We start from the raw sequence: 19,903 nt of genomic DNA, 5'->3' as shown, positions 1-19,903 counted from the left end.
GCGCCATTTTGGAGAATATCCGCTGGACGTAAACAGTGTATGCTGTTCTGTGTCAGCTGCGTCACGCCGGATCTGTTTCCTACGTTGTTGTGATTTGATCTGAATGGAAACCTCATATCCGTGTGACGCAGCTGACACATGAGGGTGAGTAATTAAACGACAATGAAACGACATGAGGGTGATTAATTAATTACAGAATTTTCATTTTTAGGTGAACTAACCATTTAATAGCTAATACACAAACGTCCTGCAGTGATGCCACGTTCAACACAAGTGAGCCTGTCATGTGAATGATTTTAGATGTTTTTTTTAAACGGCATCAAAACAAAGAAATCCACAAACACACAACTGATGTGCCCTATTTCTAAAAGCAACTTTCCCCACAAGTTATGGATTTAATTTTACATATCTAAAGTTGTTTTTGCTGCGCTGACATTTCTATGAATGATGATTGTGAGTGATGTTTTACTTGTTAAACTTCAATGATGACTGAATATAACCATACGAAAAATGTAAATTATTTTATTATATAAAATTATAATTGTATATATATATATATATATACAGTGGGTACGGAAAGTATTCAGACCCCCTTAAATTTTTCACTCTGTTATATTGCAGCCAATTGTCCCTGACTTTAAGACCTCTTAAAATGATAATTAAGATTTTTGTTATACCATTTGGATATTTAGGACATCTTATTACCTTAAAATTAATAAAACTTAATTTAAGACATTTTAAGATTTTTAAGGACCCGTGGGGACACTAAAATATAAAAACATGTCTACACATACACATACATATTATATACACTATTATTCAAAAGTTTGGGCTCAGTAAACATATTCTGAAAGAAAGAAATACTTTTAATCAGCAAGGATGCATTAAAGTGATCAAAAGTGACACTGTTAGGGGAAAAAATCTATTTCCAATAAATGCTGTTTTTAACGTTCTATTAATCAAAAACAATAATAACAGACAAAAACAAATGTTTCTTCAGCATCAAATCAGCACATTAGACTGATTTCTGAAGGATCACATGACACTGAAGACTGGAGTAATCATGCTGAAAATTCAGCTTTGCATCACAGGAATAAATTCAATTTTCTTCATATAGAAAACAGTTGATCCAATAAATCAAAACCATAAGAAACTTCTTTCAAAAACATAAAAAAAAATCTTGCCAACCCCATACTTTTGAACAGTAGTGTTTTTGCAGCACATACAATACTTAGGAAGAAAATGTAACTATCCTGACTATTTAAGTTATGGCACATTAACTAAAAAACAAGCTGTCTTCATATAGAAAACAGTTGATCCAATAAATCAAAACCATAAGAAACTTCTTTCAAAAACATAAAAAAAATCTTGCCAACCCCATACTTTTGAACAGTAGTGTTTTTGCAGCACATACAATACTTAGGAAGAAAATGTAACTATCCTGACTATTTAAGTTATGGCACATTAACTAAAAAACAAGCTATTATAAAGACTCTTCACATCTCTGACAGGGTCATCACTAGAGTTTCAGCCTTAATCATTGACCTTGTCCTCTGGCTGAGCCTTGGAACCTCTTCAGAGAAGGCAAACCCAATGAGGATACACCCACCAGGGCCATAAAGTAAATTGGTTTCAGCACCTCAATCCCATCCTCATTCTGCTCATGATTTAGAGGAGGAGCAGGGCTCTCTCTGGGGTGCCTGCAAGCCCCAGAGCTTTCATACAGAACACAGTCTGACACCAGAGCCGCCCGCTCCGTCCCCCAGGAACCTCCTGGAAGACATGTGCTGTCGATCCCTCAGTTTAGCCCATTAGCTGCAGGGTTTATGGAGCACGGAGTGAAGCAGGAGTCTGAATCATGAGGAGATCATCAGCCCTGGGGCCCAATGCCTGCTGTGACCTTTGATATAACCCTCAGTAAGGGGCCAATCAGAGCCAGAGACATCTTCCAATTCCCTTTCATGGGAACTTCGAACTGCGTCCTCTAGGGGTCGCTATGGGGAACGCCTCGTCGTGACCCGTGTCTGAAGCATACATTGAAAAAACACCAACTCGTTGGCCGGCGACAGCCATGACGTCACTACCGTTGCGACTACAGTATAAATAGGCGCCGGGAGCTACACATCATTCTCTTCTTCGTCTTCATTGACTGTTTTGTTTGAAGTGTGCATTTCTGTGGTAAGAGCGATCTCTATTTATCTCATTATGGCGAGAACTAGCAAAGCATTTAAGGATGTGTGCATCCATGTTGACGTTGTTTAACATCTGATGACACACACGATCTATGCGTTGTTTTGTTTGGGCAAAGAGCACGCACGCGATGTCTCAGAGGGGGCAATCGCCGTGCACTGCGAGCGTTTTTTCCAAGAAAAAAAATAAAAAAGCTCCGCTCTCGTTTGTCTCTCTTTTCGAGGAAAGAGGGGCAGCCATCTGCTTCCCGCGATTCAGGACCTACCGCTGATCTTGCTGATAAATTGGAGACTTAAGTAGAATCGGGTGGGATAAAGGGATATAGGTCATCTAAGAAGCAGAAATATTTTGAGAGCAAAAGAATGAAGGAAATAGAGGGGGTCACTGGTTTAAGCACTCCATCACAAATTAATCACTTATTCCTAGATCCACTAGTATAGTACAATGGAAAACTCTTTATGCCCAGTGGTATGTGGGTTTGTGTATAAACAAGATTGCATTGAGCGCTAAAATAGATCCATCACTATGGTGCTTTTGTGTAAACCAGGGTGGGCGAAATTTCCAACAGTTCCCTGGTATTTCAAGAACACAGTCCTCTCTGTCAACACATGCAAGAAATACTTACACTATTCTGATTTTGTTCTGGTGACATTCTAACAGTTTTGTGTGGTTTGGTATTAAAGGTCTGGACTAGCAACCAAAATGTTTTATGATTAAGTCCTAGAGAAAAAGAATCTTCAGAGATTCTCTCTTGTGCCCTTAAGGATGGTGCTTCACTCTGATTTGGTCGAGGTGGACAGTCCCCAGGGAGGTCTATAATATTTCAGTCTATTTGCTTGGTTGCCTTGAAAGACTCAGTTTGAAATTTAAGAAGTGTGCCATTTGAAATCTTCCATCATTGCTCATGGGAAATGAGTTGTGGACAGATACATTTTTGAGCCAGTCTCCTAAGCTGTAAATGCCATGCGACTAATCACTCCACAGTCATCGTCATGACATTGATGCTGACTGGCTCATGGTACCACAAGACAGAAAAACAATTATTGATTAAATCTAGATCACAGAAGGACAAAGTATAAGAATCCTTCTTGAAAAGAGGATAATTGTCTATTTGAATCTATAACTTCTATGTTCTACAAGTGTCAAAATCGTTTAGTGTAACTGTGAAGGATGTTAAAATGGTTGTAGGCTAAGTCCCAAGTATTAGGTAACCCAGAATCTGAAAGTTTAGTCCAGGGGTGCCCAATCCTGCTCCTGGAGGACCAACTCCCTTCAAAGTTGAGCTACAACCCATAATTAAACACACCTGAACCAGGTAACCAAGGTATTTATGAGATCTAGAAACTTCCAGGCAGGTGTGTTGGAGCAGGTTGTAGCTAAACTGCAGGATATTAGCAGGAATGGGCACCCATGGTTTAGTCCATCACCACTGTGTCGTAACCAAGCTATTCAGGGAACCCAAGATGCTTGAGGAGTACTACTCCATCAATTAGTGTACCATACACTTTGGATGGCAATTAGAAGTCCCGCCGAAAGTTGCTCCTAATGACTTCTTGAAGAATGTCTGTTCCTTTAATCTCGGCCTTGAGATAAATATAGTCCACACTGAAGGCCTAAACCTTGTCTTAAGGGCAAATCTGCGCACATTAAGTTTCTAAGTAGCTTCTTGGTCTCTCTGGACCTGTTTACACCCGGTCTCTTCATGCATTTTCTCTGATCGGATAGCTATACAGTATATAAATTTTACTCCTCCCAAAATGTTAAAATAATAAACGTGTGTGAGAGAGTGTTATAAGCTATATGTCATGTCATAGCCAGATATGACCGCGCTAATGCTACACGCATCGCCGTGGATGAGTAGCTGAGCATCTCTTCAGCAAACCAACATGCAAACATTTGTTCATGTGAAATTTGCACATAGCGCGGGAATTGCAGATCGGATTTATATCCGTTTTGCGGAGACACATTAATGTGGCCAAGTCTAAATGGAACCATTTGAACAAAATCAGATAGCTATCCGATAATATAAATTGCATGAAGTGACTGTAGGAACTGCTTATGAACCCAGAGACCCCCCCCCCACACTCCACAAAGTCTGCTTGCAGTAGACATTTAAACAATCAATTCCGGTTAGCGTCTAAGTGGACCCATTACTACTTCTAGGGCCCAGAAATGGCATCATCAACCATTTCCAGGCAATTATAAGAAGAGGTTGGCCACAGACTGAGTGGAATTATTGTCTGTTTGCCTGGAGACAGCAAACCTCTTGCAATTGTCAAGAGTTCTGTTGTTCTGTTGGGGTATGTAAGGTGTATCCAGTGCTCAATAAAGTGAGAAGCTCTTCAGAATGTCTGATGGTGGTTCTTCTGCCTTTCAGCTGTGAATGCTGAGCTCAGATGCAAGGTCTCACCTTAAAGAAGTCCTGAGAGTCATTAATATGGATGATACCCAAAACACTCCCACCTCCAATTCCGCACCATTCAGTGCTGCCACATCAACCCTTGGAGTAACATTCATAGACAAGTGGAAGGTGAAAAGAGTAAGTGATTTTAATGAACAGTTCATCCAGAACGGAATATATTTGCATTATTTACTTACCCTCATCCTTCCAAACCTGCATGACCTTCTTTCATCAGTGAAACTCAAGAGGAGAAACCTTGAAGAATGCCTGCTGTTTTATTCCTTACAATGGAAACAGTGACCATAGACCAGGGGTGTCCAAATTCAGTCCTGGAAGACCACTGTCCTGCAGAGTTTAGCTCCAACTTGCCTCAACATAGCTGCCTGGACGTTTCTAGTATGCCTAGTAAGACCTTGATTAGCTGGTTCTGGTGTATTTAAATGGGGTTGGAACTAAACTCTGCAGGACAATGGCCCTCCAAGAACAGGATTGGACGCAACTGTCATGGGCTGTCAAGCTCTAAAGGAAGACTATCAGTTAGCAATGACTTAAATGTCTGTCTCTTCCTCACATAAAGCTAATATACAGCTTCAGAAAACAATGAATATAGATATCTATATACACTACCTTAATGACACCTCTAAGGTGCTTATTTTAATTGTTTGGAGGTTGACAGGCTGTGGTCACTGTAAAACTCCTCGAAATTGCTACCTTTTTGTCACACTGAACTAGAGTACTGAAGTACTCTAAAGTCAGAGAAGCCTTTGTTCTCTGGCGGATTTTGAAAATGTGACTAAAAGAGTATATATGAGAACAAAGAATTGATAAAGAATTGATAAACGGATTGTCTAATACCGTATGAGAGATGTGTATAATGTTAAAAAAACATCCAATACATCCCTGTGGCTCCAGTCACATGGGCGCACACACACACACACACACACACACACACACACACACACATTTTGAAAATGTGACTAAAAGAGTATATATGAGAACAAAGAATTGATAAAGAATTGATAAACGGATTGTCTAATACCGTATGAGAGATGTGTATAATGTTAAAAAAACATCCAATACATCCCTGTGGCTCCAGTCACATGGGCGCACACACACACACACACACACACACACACACACACACACACATATACTCACACACAAATACTGTTCTCTCCGCCCTGAGTCTATGTTATTGGTGTAAGGTTGAAAATAATCCAACAGGAGTGTACTGAGTATTCAGTGTTATCATGGAGACCAGTATCTGACAGTACAATGCTATATAGCCCACAGTGCTTTGCTAAAAGATCCAGACCTTTAACCACTTCTAATTTTAATGAATTAAAAACTATTACAACATTAATTTAACATGACATTGGTTTGAGTCACATTTTCAAATCTGTGTACTGCAATTAGAACTGACTATATACAATTCACTTAAATTTGCAGTGAAGGATATCTAGTAGGTGGTTGTTATTAAAATACTTTTGTGATATGAATATGCAATAGATTCAACTGCACTCTTAAAAATTAAGGTGCTTCAAAAGGTTCTTCAAGCGATGCCATAGAAGAACCATGTTTGGTTACACAAAGAACCATTCAGTCAAAGGTTCTTCAAAGAACCATCTTTTTCTTGCATTTTTGTAATCTGAAGAACCTTCTTTCGCCACAAAGAACCATTTGTGAAACAGAAAGGTTCTTCAGATGTTAAAGGTTCTTTATGGAACCATTTAGACAAAAAGGTTATTCTATGGCATCGTGAAGCACCTTTATTTTTAAGAGTGTGTTTTAAGCAGCATCTTGCTCATTCTTTTATAGCTAATATGCCTGTAGGTCTGATGATCTCATATTAAATGACCATGAATATTTGTACTTTTAAAATGACATGTCATGATGCAGAATTATTTCACTAAAAGTGCCAAAGGGCTAAATGTTTACAAATATTGTACAGCATATTTTAAGTGCAGTTACCTAATTGACTATTTTGCTATGTCTGGCAACCAGTATTTTTTATTTTAATATTGGAATAAAATGTGACGATAATTATATTCAATGATATTAAACGGTTATGTTATTATACCATATATTTATTTTTTTATATTTTTAGAAGAAATTTAAAACAATGTTACCATAAATGTATACATCTTCATGCACATTTACTAAAATTTGTATTTTAGCCCTATTAAAAAAATAAGTTATGATGAACTCTGTACACCTATTTCCACTTGCAAACCATTAATAATAAATGAACAGTCAAGTGCTGCAGATTAATAGGCAACAGCTTGAAGGTGAAGATTGTATGTAGATGATTGTGTGGGTATAAAATTATGAACTGTTTCTAAACAAGGGCTTTGCAAACTTCTGGCCATAATTCTACATCACTCCTGAACTTGTGACTGAAAGAAAACTGCTTAGGGACAAACTTTTCATGTAGAGCCTGCATGTGACATTGAGATTATGAAGCAGAACTAAACATCAGTAATGTATTCACAGCACAGCACAGGAAATCACACACACACACACACACACATATACTCACACACAAATACTGTTCTCTCCGCCCTGAGTCTATGTTATTGGTGTAAGGTTGAAAATAATCCAACAGGAGTGTACTGAGTATTCAGTGTTATCATGGAGACCAGTATCTGACAGTACAATGCTATATAGCCCACAGTGCTTTGCTAAAAGATCCAGACCTTTAACCACTTCTAATTTTAATGAATTAAAAACTATTACAACATTAATTTAACATGACATTGGTTTGAGTCACATTTTCAAATCTGTGTACTGCAATTAGAACTGACTATATACAATTCACTTAAATTTGCAGTGAAGGATATCTAGTAGGTGGTTGTTATTAAAATACTTTTGTGATATGAATATGCAATAGATTCAACTGCACTCTTAAAAATTAAGGTGCTTCAAAAGGTTCTTCAAGCGATGCCATAGAAGAACCATGTTTGGTTACACAAAGAACCATTCAGTCAAAGGTTCTTCAAAGAACCATCTTTTTCTTGCATTTTTGTAATCTGAAGAACCTTCTTTCGCCACAAAGAACCATTTGTGAAACAGAAAGGTTCTTCAGATGTTAAAGGTTCTTTATGGAACCATTTAGACAAAAAGGTTATTCTATGGCATCGTGAAGCACCTTTATTTTTAAGAGTGTGTTTTAAGCAGCATCTTGCTCATTCTTTTATAGCTAATATGCCTGTAGGTCTGATGATCTCATATTAAATGACCATGAATATTTGTACTTTTAAAATGACATGTCATGATGCAGAATTATTTCACTAAAAGTGCCAAAGGGCTAAATGTTTACAAATATTGTACAGCATATTTTAAGTGCAGTTACCTAATTGACTATTTTGCTATGTCTGGCAACCAGTATTTTTTATTTTAATATTGGAATAAAATGTGACGATAATTATATTCAATGATATTAAACGGTTATGTTATTATACCATATATTTATTTTTTTATATTTTTAGAAGAAATTTAAAACAATGTTACCATAAATGTATACATCTTCATGCACATTTACTAAAATTTGTATTTTAGCCCTATTAAAAAAATAAGTTATGATGAACTCTGTACACCTATTTCCACTTGCAAACCATTAATAATAAATGAACAGTCAAGTGCTGCAGATTAATAGGCAACAGCTTGAAGGTGAAGATTGTATGTAGATGATTGTGTGGGTATAAAATTATGAACTGTTTCTAAACAAGGGCTTTGCAAACTTCTGGCCATAATTCTACATCACTCCTGAACTTGTGACTGAAAGAAAACTGCTTAGGGACAAACTTTTCATGTAGAGCCTGCATGTGACATTGAGATTATGAAGCAGAACTAAACATCAGTAATGTATTCACAGCACAGCACAGGAAATGATAGATTTATCTCCACACACATAAATCACTCCACCAGCACAGCATCTGTCACAGACTCTCTGTTTGTCCACATCATCTTCTGCAATCTTCATTCCTTTATGACTTGATAAATCCTTCCCTCGCAGCTTTAAAGCCATAGAATTAAAAATGTCATGCTATGCTTTGACGAACACAATTTGCTTTAGTTTGTTGACATATTTCCTATTGAAACAAGATTCATATATCTGCTTAAAGTTAATTCTGTTAACTTGTACACTATATAGATGACTTCAAAGCTAGCAGATATGGACTATAAGTAATATATATATATATATCTTTTTGTGCAAGATCCTGCAGGTTATTCGTTTGTATCCAGATATGGCTGTGCAACTGATTTTATTTGACACTGAGGTTTTATTGGTCCTGTGAGTGATGCGGAGAGCATTTGGTCTAGCTTGTGTGTGACACTGATAGTACGCAGTGTGCCGTGCTTGAGATGAAAGGTGCTAAAAGTCGGGCCCCTCTGTGCCGTGGGAGGGACGGAAATGCAGCGAAGGCTCTTTTGAGAAACATCTTGGACGAGCGCAAAGGCCATCAATCATTTAAGCTGGTATGAACGGTATCTTATTCCCGACTGCATATCCTCATCTTCCAGAGCTTGAATTGACCTGATACATCCTCAGTAAGTGAAATAAAGTCAACTTTTTAGGGATGCATCAATGGACTAAAAGAGCTTCTTGCAAAAAGTAGAGGGTGTTTCTGATTTTCTCAGACAGAAACCGTTCGAAATCAGCCTTGTCATGGTTATGTTTGTGGCAATATTAAGGCTGCAAGATTTGGTTAAATATCACTTTTAGAATATTTCTTTACACATACTGCAAATTCACTCAGAATCCAGTTCTCTTTGCATTCACACGGCATCTGAATTTAAAAGTGGATTCAGATCTCTTTCCAGCCTCCAGTTTGTTATTATTCAAAAGAGTGAAGGGGTGATTAAAGCAAAAAAAATAAGGGGTCATATGATGTTGCTAAAAAGAACATTATTTTGTGTATTTGGTGTAATGAAATGTGTTTACGCGGCTTAAAGTTCAAAAAACATTATTTTCCACATACTGTACATTATTGTTTCTCCTCTATGCCCCGCCTTTCTGAAATGCGTCGATTTTTACAAAGCTCATCGGTCTGAAAAGCGAGGTGTGCTCTGATTGGCCAGCTATCCAGTGCGTTGTCATTTGGCCGAATACCTCAAGCGTGTGACGAAAATATTACACCCCTCACCATACTGTGATGCCCTGTCCGGCCGGAGCGACGATTCAAAAACATGAAAACCCATTACAAACGAGGCATTTGTTGCATCCAGTGGGGACATAATTACGGATTATGTAAATAATAAATCTAATATTATTATTTTTTAAATCAACTTAAACACAATTAGTTGAACTTTAGAGCGTTTTAACTCAAGTAGGACTTAATATTTTTTTAATGTACAGTATCTTAATATCTATTTATATGTAATTTCATAATTACTTTTATTGTATTTGAAATATGGTATTGCCAAATGTGTATGATAAACGAAAATATATTTTAATGTAATTTCTATTGAAACGTGTTGTGTATTTAAATTTATTTGTAGTTACACATTTGTAATGATAAAGCTGCAATTTATCACATTTTATACATTTGAAATATTTTAACTTTAAATGTAATATCAAATGACACAGTTTTAAAATTATAATCAAATACTTTTTATGTGCACATCAAAATACTAAAATGCACTAAATAATAATAAAGTGTACTTCTTTAAAGCATGACAAAATATTATTAAAACAATGATTTAGAATGTTCTTTAAAGCTTTTAATTTGACGTATTACAAAGTGCACTTTTAAAAAAAAAGTGTGCTGAAGATTGTTAAGAACAGTTATGACAGTGTCAATGAAAGTTTTTAAAAATATACTTTTAAGATTTACAGTACACTACAAGTGCAGATTCAATACAATCTTTTTTAAGCCCTGTATTAAAAAAATCATAATTTCAAAACAAACAAACAATCTTACTGCATTTTCCTCCTCCTGGCTGTTGCTGGCATCTTCGCTTTTACGGTACTTGTCTGATGAACGTGAGTCTCTCTTACGGCTGGTATCAGTTCCCTCCATCGGCCTCTCACCATCTGTAAACGAGACAATGACCGCACACATTCACTTTATATTTCATAAGCAGTATTATTGGTTCTATATCATTACCATTTATATTGCATACAGCACACTGAATCTATGAGCATCCATTATAGTGACTCTTCTGAGCAGTTTAAATCATTCTCAGAGAGAGAGAGCAAGAGAACACATGGAAATGGCTACAGCTGGGGTGCAAAATGAACACTTGCCAAGTGCCAAATGCAAATAAAATTGCCTTTGGCAAGAAAACTAATAAATAAATACCTCTCGTACACCTGGATGCCAGCAGCTGTGTAGGCAAGTATTATGAAAAATGCCTGAAGAAGGTCTTTGACCAAAATGTTATTTATCAAAAAATATTTGCATGCTACAACACTAGGATTGCTTATTATATTCTTTTCACTACCGTCCAGTTAGCTGATAGCCTTGCAGAGCTGAAATTTGACTATAAACACAAGGTTTGGTCCACATCACAGCTTATTCAAGTCAAGATCTACACACTTAGACAGGAAGAGACTGTCTGACTGACATATAAAGCAATCAAACAGCTTCTTCACTGTTTTGACATGCTAAAACCAGTTAGCCAATAACTTTTAAAGGGGTCATATGATGCGATTTCAAGTTTTCCTTTCTCTTAGGAGTGTTACAAGCTGTTCGTGAATAGATAAGATCCCTAAAGTTGCAAAGACTAAAGTCTCAAACCCAAAAAGATATTCTTTATAAAAGTTAAGACTTGTCCACACCCTCCTAAAATGCCTCGTTTAAACACGCCCCCACATATCTACCTCACTATGTAGGAAGATTTGCATAACACCGCCCAAATGTTCATGTAAAGAAAGAAGGCGTAACTTTGATTCTCGCTGTAGTAGTGTTGCCGCCGCCGCCATGTTGTGGAGACACTGTGTGTTTCGTTGTGAAAGCGAAACTACTTTGTTTGGTCTTCCAAAACAGGACACAACTAGAAATCAGTGGTTAAGTTGTATTTACAACACTGATCCAGAACAGTTCAAACCAAATATTCAGATGTGTGCCTAAAAATGTACAATGTTAAAACATAAGCGGCAAGAAAATGACAGCGCAAAAATACATGCATTATATAGTGGGTACATTTTACCCACTGGCGCTTATAGGTATAAATGCCCCGTTTTAATAAAATTATATAAATGTACATTTGAAAAACAGTCACGGCTAAAATTTACCCCGTGGCGGTTCTAGTGTTAAAGGAAATGCAACTTAAGACAGTTGAGTGTTGTGAATTAATCAAAGAAAAAGAATAATAGTACTTTACTAATAAAAAGTCCAGCAACTTATACCTCAGAAAATGTGGTTTTCAATGTTTTAGCAAGAAGTGCCCTTGTGTCACTGAAGACGGGCCAAAAAAAAAAAACTAGCGAATGAATAATGCAATGAGCAACACAATTGTGTGATCTTTGGTTAATACCGAGTAATTTACATTTCAAATGTAAACTTTTATGTGTGTGTGTGTGTGTGTGTGTGTATGTATAACCATATTGCACATTCAAATTTTCCAGTTCTCGCGCCAGGCAAAAATCTTAAAACTCCATTACCATGCCGCTCACATACTCTGGTCTGGAATGCCACAAACAAGTTACAGTAAGTGCTACAAACAGTAAAGCATGGCGACAGTTTTGCAAAATGACATTATGTTGCTTCTTGCATGTTTTGCGACATTTTAATTTGTGAAATGTCCAGTAAGTGGCGCTAATCTGAAACAATCTGGCAGCATTTTATTACGTTGCGTGTAGTATGTATGAAATATCTGGGAAATTAAATATCTCATGAGTGGCACTAAAAGATTAACACTATCACATATTAAAATAATGTAGACTACCACCTACACAAAACCCTAAACCTAACCAGCTGTGTTAACAAAACGCTTTTGATGAACCATTCATGCCGTTTAGCTTGTTTATACAAGTTTCTGAACTTTTTTGACTTGACTCCTTTTTTCACGAGTACTTCACATTGCAAGTGCAACACTGTACCCGGGGAGCTACTGAGCAAGTTTACTATATGGAGCTGTTTCTGTGATGCAAATGTGAAAATGTATTAGTTTACAAATCATGCACTATGGTAAAAGTGTTTTGAGGTACACAATATTGTGCACGGAATCACACACAAAAAAATATTTAACTGTTCTTTCTATTAACTGATACTTTGCCCCTGCAATCATAATTTGTGTGAAAAATAATAAAAGTTGTTGGTGTTTTACTGCAACGTGTTTATTTCTTCTGAAAACAGCAGAGAATTGTATGTACAGTATACAATAGATACGTTTTTGTGCAGACATGTAGTTAGAGGAACATGTTTTCAATCAGCATTAGTTCTAAACTCTAGCACTTTTGGAAAGCCGTTCGGCCAATCAAATTTGACCAGAACTATCTGTTGCATAAAGCACAATCATGCAAAAACCAATTTTGTGATGTATAACAAATATTTACAGTATGTCCAGCATTTACACCATCATTTGTCAGTAAGTTAACTTTGGACTGGCTACAGTCCAGAAACTAGTGCCGCTAGGTCACTGACACACTTCGGATGGATTATGGGATTGTCCTCCATTGACTGCCATTAGGAAATGAGGATCACTCAGGTGGCATGTTGAAAAGCTAGAAGGATATTCTTGGAGGTGTGTTAACATCGACAAGGATAAAAGATTTTTTCAGCAGTCAGACTAGGAGAGGGACTACAAGGTAAATATGTCACAAAATTCTGCCTTGACAGAAGCTCCTTATAAAAGGAAACTGTGTCAAAAGAATAAAATATCATTGCAAGAGTGTTATTGCCTGTGGGGTGATTATGAGTTTACCTCTTTACAAGCACAGTCACGCATACAAGGAACTAAAACAGTTTATGAAATGAAGTTGTACTGTAACCAGAGGGAATAAGGCTATAAAATATAATGAATGCTTCTATAATAAAAAATTCTCTTGATAACTACTAACTATAGGGGAAGGGCATTTGTGGTCACAGCCTGGAGGTCTAGGAGACATTGCATATGCACTTGCATGTGCATAGAGTGTGTCACTGCAAATAATAAAAGGCTGGTCCTCAAAATGAACAAATATTGTAAGACTGGGCTACTGGGTTTCGTTCCACCATTTGGCTGCCTTGAAGTATTTGTTACCATTTATTTTAATTTATGATCTTGCAATAAGTCATTATTAAAGGTGAAACTAATTTTTAACTACAATCTCCGACATGGCAGTGTTCTTAGACTTTATACTGACACCTACTGGTGTGGATGCAACATCACACAAATACAAATGTTTTCACTAACCGATGAGTGTAGAAGTACAAAAATAATTGTATGTGTCAGTCAAGATTAATTTGTTGCAAAGACAAAGAGTTAGAGGAAACATATTTAGTTATGCTATGCAAGTAGTATTTGTCTGGTCATGTGATTTCAACATGGCCGCCACCATAAGGAGGGACCCACATTGTGTAAAATAAAATAGCTTTTCCTGGGCTACTGACATGATTGGAGTCATCATCTCATTTATTTAATCCTTTTGACAATTTTTTAAGTGTAAAACATTACTTGAAGGCGCTAAGTGTAAGCTACTACACACTTTGACATTTATTCTACCCAGAGTGAGGGATCAAATGTCAAGAAGATAAAATAACAAAGGCAAAGCAATCACAGGTATAAAAACTGCAATCCTGAGTTGCCGGGAAACTGTCAGGGCCACCCTAGGAATTCACTTAGTGTATAATTAAAGCATGAGGATGAGCTCCAGTCACAGCGTGAGTATCTGTATCCCACAAGGTCTTTGTTGTTGCAGTACCTCGACCAAAATAAGGGAAAAGTTTTGATACTGGCTTTGTCACTTCATTACCAAACCCCTTATTTGAACATCCTTGAATTTGTGAATTTCACAGTGATCACCACCATAAAAAATCTCTTTACACCTGACTGAAAATTGAGTGGTTATAAATTAATTCCAAATGGAGAACCTCCAGTAAATGTCATACTCTCAATTAAGGTATATTTGCATCAGGGAAAACAGCAGAAATTACATTTTAACAAATAAAAGCAACAGAGACAGGTGCTGTACTCCCAGGGCACTGCCTTTTATGCAAATGTCCATGCTTAAATATTCATGAGCTGCAAAGCAAAAATTAATGGAATATGCAGCGCAGGTTGGATTTTGGACTGTTTTACTTTTAACCAACTCGGAGTCCATCAGCATGTACCTGAAAGAGGTGTGGATATTGTGGATCAGATCCATTTCCAAAATTGCAGAGACAAAGAGAACAAACACATGCGAAGAAGTTCTGAACAAAATTCATTAATTGAGTCCAGATGTTATTACAGTGACACCAAATAAAAAATCTAAGGTAATTACTTATGAAATGTATCATTATGATAATTGTGTAGATATTCCAAGGGTATGTTAAACCAAGCATTTTTGGTTTTCTGCCCAGTGAGTCCAGAATTCTTAGTATCAGTTAAAATTTCAAAATGTAAGACAATTTTGACAAAATACAAAATTGCAGCAATTAAATACATTTTGTATTTTTTTCCCTAGGTCTCATCTGTGGTTATTAAATTTAGACGCGAGTCACTTAAAAGATTCAATCCATCACAAACACACTTAAGAACACATACAATAAGTTCTGTAAGCTGCTCAATATGTCAAAGCATCTGCTAAATGACCATACTAGTTTATAATGGTTAAATGTAAACATCATGCAGTTACACAGAAACTGACGGCTTGTGTTTCCTTCATAAATATACACTTCTCTCTGCGGAGAGGAAATAAGCACAGCTTGATGTGCGGTTTATTTAACTTTATAGAGCTGAGTCTTTGTGAGGCACACTGGTATTTATGAGCGTGAGCATGGTGTGTTCAGATGTTTCAGAAAATGAAAAATGGCTTTCTGACCTGGATTCTCAGCTACTTCAGCTATTTAAGGGTTTGATTCAATTTATTTAAAACAACAATAACTTGTACAACACATCCTAACAATTCAATACATTTGGCATTATAAACATTTGCCCTTTAAGGCAGTCTGTGTAAACGCAATTCCAACAGCATTAAGTCTAGTAAAAAATGCTTAATTAGAAGCCAAGCATGTTAAAAAGGCTTTAAAGGTGTATTTAATAAATCACATACTGTAACAGGTCTCATGGATAGGCAGATGAGTCTTGAGAGCTACTTTTGCAAGCAATTCTTTAGTGATCTGGTATTTCTAGCACTTGGCCACAAGCTTTATTGCTGGAGGTGTGGAATGAAAGGAGAAGGGAACCGTAAACAGCGAATTACTCTACTGAATACTAAAAATATGTTTACGTTCACGTAAGACAAAAACGGCTGTGTTTATGATGATATACTGATGAAAGAAGTCAGTTTCGGCCCGGAAGATCCTTTTTTACAATGGAAATACACGGAACGGTTCGAGAACGGACACAAACTGGGAACCCGTACCGTGACCTCTGTTCTCTGTGCTCGCGCTTGCTCTTCGTGTGCGCTGCATGCAAACAGGGCGCAAGTTCTTTCTGTTCCTGCACTTAAATCGTTTTTAATCACATTAAAATGCGAACGCAGGAATCGTTAAGCAGAATCGAAATGCACGTGTCTTATCGAATGCCCAGTTCTTGGAAATTTGGAACCGGTTCTAAAATGGAACCGGTTTTCGATACCCAACCCTACATATTAGATGGTACCTTGTGATCCATGTTGCGACTGAACATGGTAGTATTCAGTCCGGAACAGCACTCAAGTGTTCTATTTGGAGGGGATGTAGCCTACACCCAGGATGCGTTCTTGTGTTCAAAAACAGCACAACTGATGTAACGTAATAGAAAAGAACACAGGGGACACATAGTCAGTTGAACTACATTTATTTTTACCTTGACAAGCCATCTTGAAAACTCATCTGACGTATATGTGCTTTAACCAACACTCATAAATAGCACAGGCGGAACTCGCTCCATCAAACATTTCCTCCAGAGAAAGAGAGGTTGTACTCTGTGGTAGTGCATCTCTTTGCCAAGTCCACAGCCCCGTCCCGCTGCTTCTATTTGCAGGAGCAGATTCTGATAATGCAGTGCAGCAGGCCAGAAGAGTGAGCTCCTAAAATCTCCTTAATTTCCTGTAATCTGGGTCATAGGCAATGGGCCAGGAGTCCCACATCCCCCTGGGCAGTACACATACTTCGCAACACACACTCGCACAGCTTAACAGTCTGCAACGCACACCCACATACCACATGCTTGACTGTGCCCATTCACATCTCAGCTCTCTGGGATGCAGTAAAGAGGGTCAGTTTGCTGGAGTGCAGATATGTCACTCTCAGCGCGCAGTTTCGCCATGGCTCTTTGAATAGAGTGGATTAAATTAATTGAATATAAGCAGATCAAGCCAGTAAGCTTGATTGAATAACGATTAGTAGCATGAAAACACTTTCACTGCTCTGGTGGTGGAATGGAAATGTGAATGAGTTGCTTTCAGATGCAAGCGGAGCAGATGGCTGATGTGTGCGTTTATGCTGTTTGTTTGGTCTTGTCGGTGACAAAATGAAAGTTGATATGCTCATTGGGGGGGGGGGGGGGAAAAGGCCTCGCGAATTACTCTACTGAATACTAAAAATATGTTTACGTTCACGTAAGACAAAAACGGCTGTGTTTATGATGATATACTGATGAAAGAAGTCAGTTTCGGCCCGGAAGATCCTTTTTTACAATGGAAATACACGGAACGGTTCGAGAACGGACACAAACTGGGAACCCGTACCGTGACCTCTGTTCTCTGTGCTCGCGCTTGCTCTTCGTGTGCGCTGCATGCAAACAGGGCGCAAGTTCTTTCTGTTCCTGCACTTAAATCGTTTTTAATCACATTAAAATGCGAACGCAGGAATCGTTAAGCAGAATCGAAATGCACGTGTCTTATCGAATGCCCAGTTCTTGGAAATTTGGAACCGGTTCTAAAATGGAACCGGTTTTCGATACCCAACCCTACATATTAGATGGTACCTTGTGATCCATGTTGCGACTGAACATGGTAGTATTCAGTCCGGAACAGCACTCAAGTGTTCTATTTGGAGGGGATGTAGCCTACACCCAGGATGCGTTCTTGTGTTCAAAAACAGCACAACTGATGTAACGTAATAGAAAAGAACACAGGGGACACATAGTCAGTTGAACTACATTTATTTTTACCTTGACAAGCCATCTTGAAAACTCATCTGACGTATATGTGCTTTAACCAACACTCATAAATAGCACAGGCGGAACTCGCTCCATCAAACATTTCCTCCAGAGAAAGAGAGGTTGTACTCTGTGGTAGTGCATCTCTTTGCCAAGTCCACAGCCCCGTCCCGCTGCTTCTATTTGCAGGAGCAGATTCTGATAATGCAGTGCAGCAGGCCAGAAGAGTGAGCTCCTAAAATCTCCTTAATTTCCTGTAATCTGGGTCATAGGCAATGGGCCAGGAGTCCCACATCCCCCTGGGCAGTACACATACTTCGCAACACACACTCGCACAGCTTAACAGTCTGCAACGCACACCCACATACCACATGCTTGACTGTGCCCATTCACATCTCAGCTCTCTGGGATGCAGTAAAGAGGGTCAGTTTGCTGGAGTGCAGATATGTCACTCTCAGCGCGCAGTTTCGCCATGGCTCTTTGAATAGAGTGGATTAAATTAATTGAATATAAGCAGATCAAGCCAGTAAGCTTGATTGAATAACGATTAGTAGCATGAAAACACTTTCACTGCTCTGGTGGTGGAATGGAAATGTGAATGAGTTGCTTTCAGATGCAAGCGGAGCAGATGGCTGATGTGTGCGTTTATGCTGTTTGTTTGGTCTTGTCGGTGACAAAATGAAAGTTGATATGCTCATTGGGGGGGGGGGGGGGAATAAGGACTCTGCGCTACTCTTGTCCCCTCGAGTCTCGTCTTGGCGTCTTTTCTCGCCTTCTCTCCTCATCCCCCTTGTCTCTCCTCTTTGCATATCCTTTTATCTCATCTATCCCCTCTCCTCATCTTTTGACTAGAGGTCGACCGATGTGGGTTTTTCATTGGTCGATGCCGATATTTAGAAATCAGGGCAGCCGATGGCCGATATATGATGCCGATATTTTTGGCCGATATGTTTGGCCGATTTTCTTCTTTTTTTTAATCTCATAAAAGTGAGTTTGAGTAAATGATTATTGCAGGGTACAAGATAGTAATAGTAGTAGTAGCCTAATTCAGAGTAATAATACATGGCTCAAAACTTAAGCACCTTCTCAAAACAGTTCTGAAGCATGCTTTTTGTTTATGTTTGCTGACAGACACCAGTGTTTCCCACAGACTTGCAAATGCAAATTCATTCTCTGCCAGCAGGAGGCGCTGTTGGAGCGGGAGATATAGCGGTTTCCCTGGTAACGGCTGTAATCAAATTAGCACTGCGCTCACAATCACAATTTTACCCTGCCATCATTATGTGTGTGAACAAGAAGCGGCTGCAGAGTGTGAGTTGCTCCGTCTCTCACGCAGCCAGAACAAGAAGCAGCTGCAGAGTGTGAGTTGCTCCGTCTCTCACGCAGCCAGAGAGAGATTCTCCGCGCTTTCCGCAACAACGCTTAGTTGCCCGCAGATGCGCCTGCCTATAAATCGGCCTAATTTGCAGCTCAATCGGCCGATGCCGATTAATTAAAAAATGCCAAAAATTGGCCGATCAATCGGTCGACCTCTACTTTTGACTCCTCTCTTTATATCTCACGTCGCCTCCTGTCTTTTGCTCTTATCCGTCCCTTCTCCTTACCTCTCTCCGTTCCTTGTCTCTCTTCGTCATCACTCAACTCCTCATCTCCTCTTGTCTGTCATCTCATTTTTTGACTCCTGTGCATTTGGTCTACCCTTAACTCTTCATTGTTCTCTCATCTCGTATTCTGTCGTCTCATCTCTTGTCTCTAATTCACCATATTTTTTACTTCTCCCATCATTTCTGTTCTCATATCTTCCTCTCTCTTTTGTTTATATCATCTCACCTCCTCTTCTCATAATTTGACTCCTCTCTTCTCTGCTCTTTATATCATCTCACCTCCTCTCCTCCTATTTCAACTCTACTTTTCTTTCCTGATATTTCCACTCATCTTCTTCCCCAACAGAATCCTCTCAACTCCTCATCATTCGACTCCTCTCATCTCCTCTACTCGTCTTGTTTTTCTTTCTCTCTCTCTGCAACTTGTCTCTCCTTTACTCTTTCATCTTGTCTTCACATGTAACCCATCTCTGCTCCTCATTTCTGGTCTAAT

General features: G+C 38.3%; 1 protein-coding gene across 1 annotated transcript in view; it reads right to left on the bottom strand.

Moving 5' to 3' along the window:
* Positions 1-1,537: 1,537 nt before the first annotated feature.
* Positions 1,538-19,903, bottom strand: part of LOC107553848 (N-acetyl-beta-glucosaminyl-glycoprotein 4-beta-N-acetylgalactosaminyltransferase 1-like) — a 75,318-nt gene continuing 56,952 nt past the window's right edge. Inside the window, exons 2-4 of the mRNA XM_016236164.1 lie at positions 10,516-10,628; positions 2,456-2,520; positions 1,538-1,700 (exon numbers count right to left, since the gene is read on the bottom strand). Coding sequence (XP_016091650.1) covers positions 1,538-1,700; positions 2,456-2,520; positions 10,516-10,628 — 341 coding nt within the window. The remainder of the gene's footprint in view (positions 1,701-2,455; positions 2,521-10,515; positions 10,629-19,903) is intronic.

This window comes from Sinocyclocheilus grahami, unplaced genomic scaffold (assembly GCF_001515645.1).
Source record: "Sinocyclocheilus grahami isolate Dianchi unplaced genomic scaffold, SAMN03320097.WGS_v1.1 scaffold483.1, whole genome shotgun sequence".
NCBI lineage: Eukaryota > Metazoa > Chordata > Actinopteri > Cypriniformes > Cyprinidae > Sinocyclocheilus > Sinocyclocheilus grahami.
Note: the sequence above shows the minus strand (reverse complement) of the source record. Positions and strands in the feature narration are given on the sequence as shown.